This window comes from Meleagris gallopavo, chromosome Z (genome assembly GCF_000146605.3).
Source record: "Meleagris gallopavo isolate NT-WF06-2002-E0010 breed Aviagen turkey brand Nicholas breeding stock chromosome Z, Turkey_5.1, whole genome shotgun sequence".
NCBI classification, from domain to species: Eukaryota; Metazoa; Chordata; class Aves; order Galliformes; family Phasianidae; genus Meleagris; species Meleagris gallopavo.
Genome location: NC_015041.2, coordinates 65297610 through 65300521, shown reverse-complemented (window position 1 = coordinate 65300521; position 2912 = coordinate 65297610). Strand labels below are relative to the sequence as shown.

Sequence of the window (2912 nt, the reverse complement as noted above, 5' to 3'; positions counted from 1 at the left end):
AGAGATCCTTCCCCACTGGCAGTCAGCTCTTAAATGGCTCTAGGAGAGGTGCAGCCAGGCTCCACCCCTTCCTGCAGGGCAGCTGAATTGCCTTCACCTGTGCTCCGTAGCTGACTCACAGCTCGCCTCAGGTGATCAATCAGAGGTTCAGGCCATAATTCAGCAGCCCCATACACTTAGTTAACATGAACACAACTCAAATTTAATTAAAAAGAACAGATACTTCGAAGCCCTGTAATAGCACCTTTGCCTACCCCAAGGTAGCAAATTTCTATCAGAAGTGCTGCCTATTTACACTTTGTTCTTTAGATTAATCAGCAATGTAAAGCTGAAAACACTCACATTTTTCTTCTTCTCATATTCTTGCAGAACTTTTGATATCCTTTCCTGTTCCTGCGGAGAGATATCACACACATTTAAACACACTGAGCATCCTCTGTATCTTCATGTAAACTCTACAAAATACTTATCAAAAGTCAATCTTGTTGATCAAATCTTTTCTGATTTAATTGTACATTTTGTACTTGAGAAATAGTGAAAACAAGTTAACTTTGCTTTATTCAAACTAGAAAGCTAAGAACATGAAAAAAAAAACAGAAAAACACAAATACATACACAATATCATTGCATTGTAGATGGATGACCAAACAAGAAATAGCATATCTGAGAAAAACTCTCTCCTACTGAACCATTGCCAATGTCACCAGACATTAACCAATGAAAGTTAGAAGCTGCATACTTTCCATTATCCCTTTTTTTCCACAGGCACTCACATATATGCTTCCAGGATGTTGAGGAAGTTGTCTCATCAATGCTTCTAGCTCACTGAACTTTTTTAACACAGCATGAACTTCCACAGACAGTTCTTTGTACTCAGCAAACTGATCATTGAACACTGCTTTATACCGGTCTCGCATTTCATTTGTTTGAATTGCTGGGTATTTCCTTTAAAATAAATAAATATTCAGTGATTAGTGTTAGACATCAGACTTCAACAAGCACACAGAGTCTTGACATCAGTAATGTGTTTCTGTATTGTTTGCCCATCTCGTAATTGCTGAAGCCTTCCTAAATCTGAACCATTGAAATACACGCCAAGTAGTATATAAATCAAGTTATTTTATAATTCACCACAGAATGACAGAATGTCTTGGGATGGAGATCATCTTAAAGATAATCTGGTTTCAACCTTTCTAGAGTGGGCAGGGTTGCCACCCACTATATCACAGAAATGACAAAAAAAAAAACAGACTGTGGATAACATAGAAAGCCTATCCTTTAAAATGGATATTATCAATTTAGCACTCACACAAGATTAGACAAATTTATAAAGCTAAAAAGATAAGAAATTTCCCATGAATACTGCCTGCATCTTCTGTTCCTTTGGTCATTACATGCTAGATTCTAATAGTGTGTTCCAATGTTTGGGTCGGGTTTTAGGGGTTGTGAAGTTTCAGATTATTTATATTACTGTGTCCATGGCATTGATAAAGAATTGTAAGTTTCTGCAGCACGTGCAAAGAAAACATGAATATGAGAAATGATGCTTGGAAAAACAATTCAAGTACTGACTTTGATAAACAAACTTAAGTCACTTACGCTAAGTAGTCTGGCATCACTATAGGTTTAGGAATGTGTCCTGCAGGTATATGACCATTAAGTAGTTCTGGTTTCCTTTCCACTGATTTAAGCTGCCTGTAAGTGACCTCTTCTTTTGGTGCGTCGTCACTGTCAGTATACTAAGTTTGAAAAGAAAAAATATTGTCCCAATTAAAATGACATTTTATTCAAATGCAAAATACAAGTTCTGTAAAGTATGCACTTAATATGAAGACAGAGATAAGAGTCCTAAGCAGCAGCACAAGTAAATCACATACAGCTTTACATACTTTACTATAGTTAGAAAAATCAGGAAAGAGTTCTACAGTTTAAAATGGTTATCTTCAGTTTGTTCTAATATTCTTGCAATTAACCTAGTATCTGTACCAGTGACAGACAAATATTTATTTTGGTCTTGAAAAGATTTGTCCTCTATATCTTAAAAAACAGTTTATGGAAGTTTTCTGGATATCCAGTTGTGGATGAACATGAATCACCCTGTTCTCTAGAGATCCCTTTTACCCTTACTTCCAATATTACAATTTAATCCTTGACACAGGAGTGATGTCACATGGAGTTAAAAAGGCTCCTGACTCAGTACTGAAGTAAGCAACAGAAAAGACTGTGGCAGGATGCTCACAGTATTTAAAGGGAAACATTTAAGTCCAAAAGAAATACTCCATAAATTTTCTGAAAATCATCAACATCTATTGCATTAAAATCCTGTCCAACCTTTGTAGCATCTGCAAATTTGTGCAGAAGCAGCACAAAAAATCCTTATTTTGTTGGTATTTCAAAGCTTGTAAGAGTCTTGGAGTAGTTTTACAATAACAGGAGCAAACTCGAATCTGAAACCTAACAATGAGCTTCCACTGGCCCCTCTCCAACTTTAACAGGAAGCCAAAAGGAAAAAATTAAACCCTAAAACCTATAATGCATCAGATGCTTTGCTGCTAGAACCATGCCTGCAGAATTCTACGATAAAGACTACAGAACTCGTCACTTAATGAAAGTGACTAAAAGCACATACTGTCAACAGTAAATCTTAAAACCAAGATGAACTAGCACTAACTTCTTCACAAACTTCTTCCAAATCTTCCAACCAAGAAAATGTTCTCCTGACTATACTAAAGAACTAAATCTAATCTTTTCCAATGAAAACAACAACAACAAAAAACTAATGAAAAAGGGTAGTCAAGACAAGGAGTCACAAGAAAAAAAGAATATGCAACTGGGAATACCAGTAAACAGAAAAATAACTTTGCTTCCTACCTTTCTGTCTGGTAAAGACAACTGTGTTTTCATCTGTCAAA

General features: G+C 36.0%; 1 protein-coding gene across 1 annotated transcript; it reads right to left on the bottom strand.

Moving 5' to 3' along the window:
* Positions 1-235: 235 nt before the first annotated feature.
* Positions 236-2906, bottom strand: LOC104915344 (MARVEL domain-containing protein 2-like). Its single transcript, XM_010726220.3, has 4 exons — positions 2872-2906; positions 1600-1739; positions 774-945; positions 236-393 (listed from the first exon to the last, which is right to left on the bottom strand). Exons 1-4 carry the CDS (start codon positions 2902-2904, stop codon positions 292-294), a joined length of 447 nt encoding a protein of 148 aa, XP_010724522.1. The 5' UTR covers positions 2905-2906; the 3' UTR covers positions 236-291.
* Positions 2907-2912: the final 6 nt, after the last annotated feature.

What these genes read in the sequence shown, in the direction of transcription:
- LOC104915344 (XM_010726220.3), bottom strand. Translation starts at nt 2,904, where the DNA reads ATGAAAACACAGTTGTCTTTACCAGACAGAAAG. An exon ending in GTGATGCCAGACTACTTAGC is followed by an intron (nt 946 to 1,599) that starts GTAAGTGACTTA and finishes TTTATTTTAAAG; the next exon opens with GAAATACCCAGCAATTCAAA. An exon ending in AACATCCTGGAAGCATATAT is followed by an intron (nt 394 to 773) that starts GTGAGTGCCTGT and finishes ATCTCTCCGCAG; the next exon opens with GAACAGGAAAGGATATCAAA.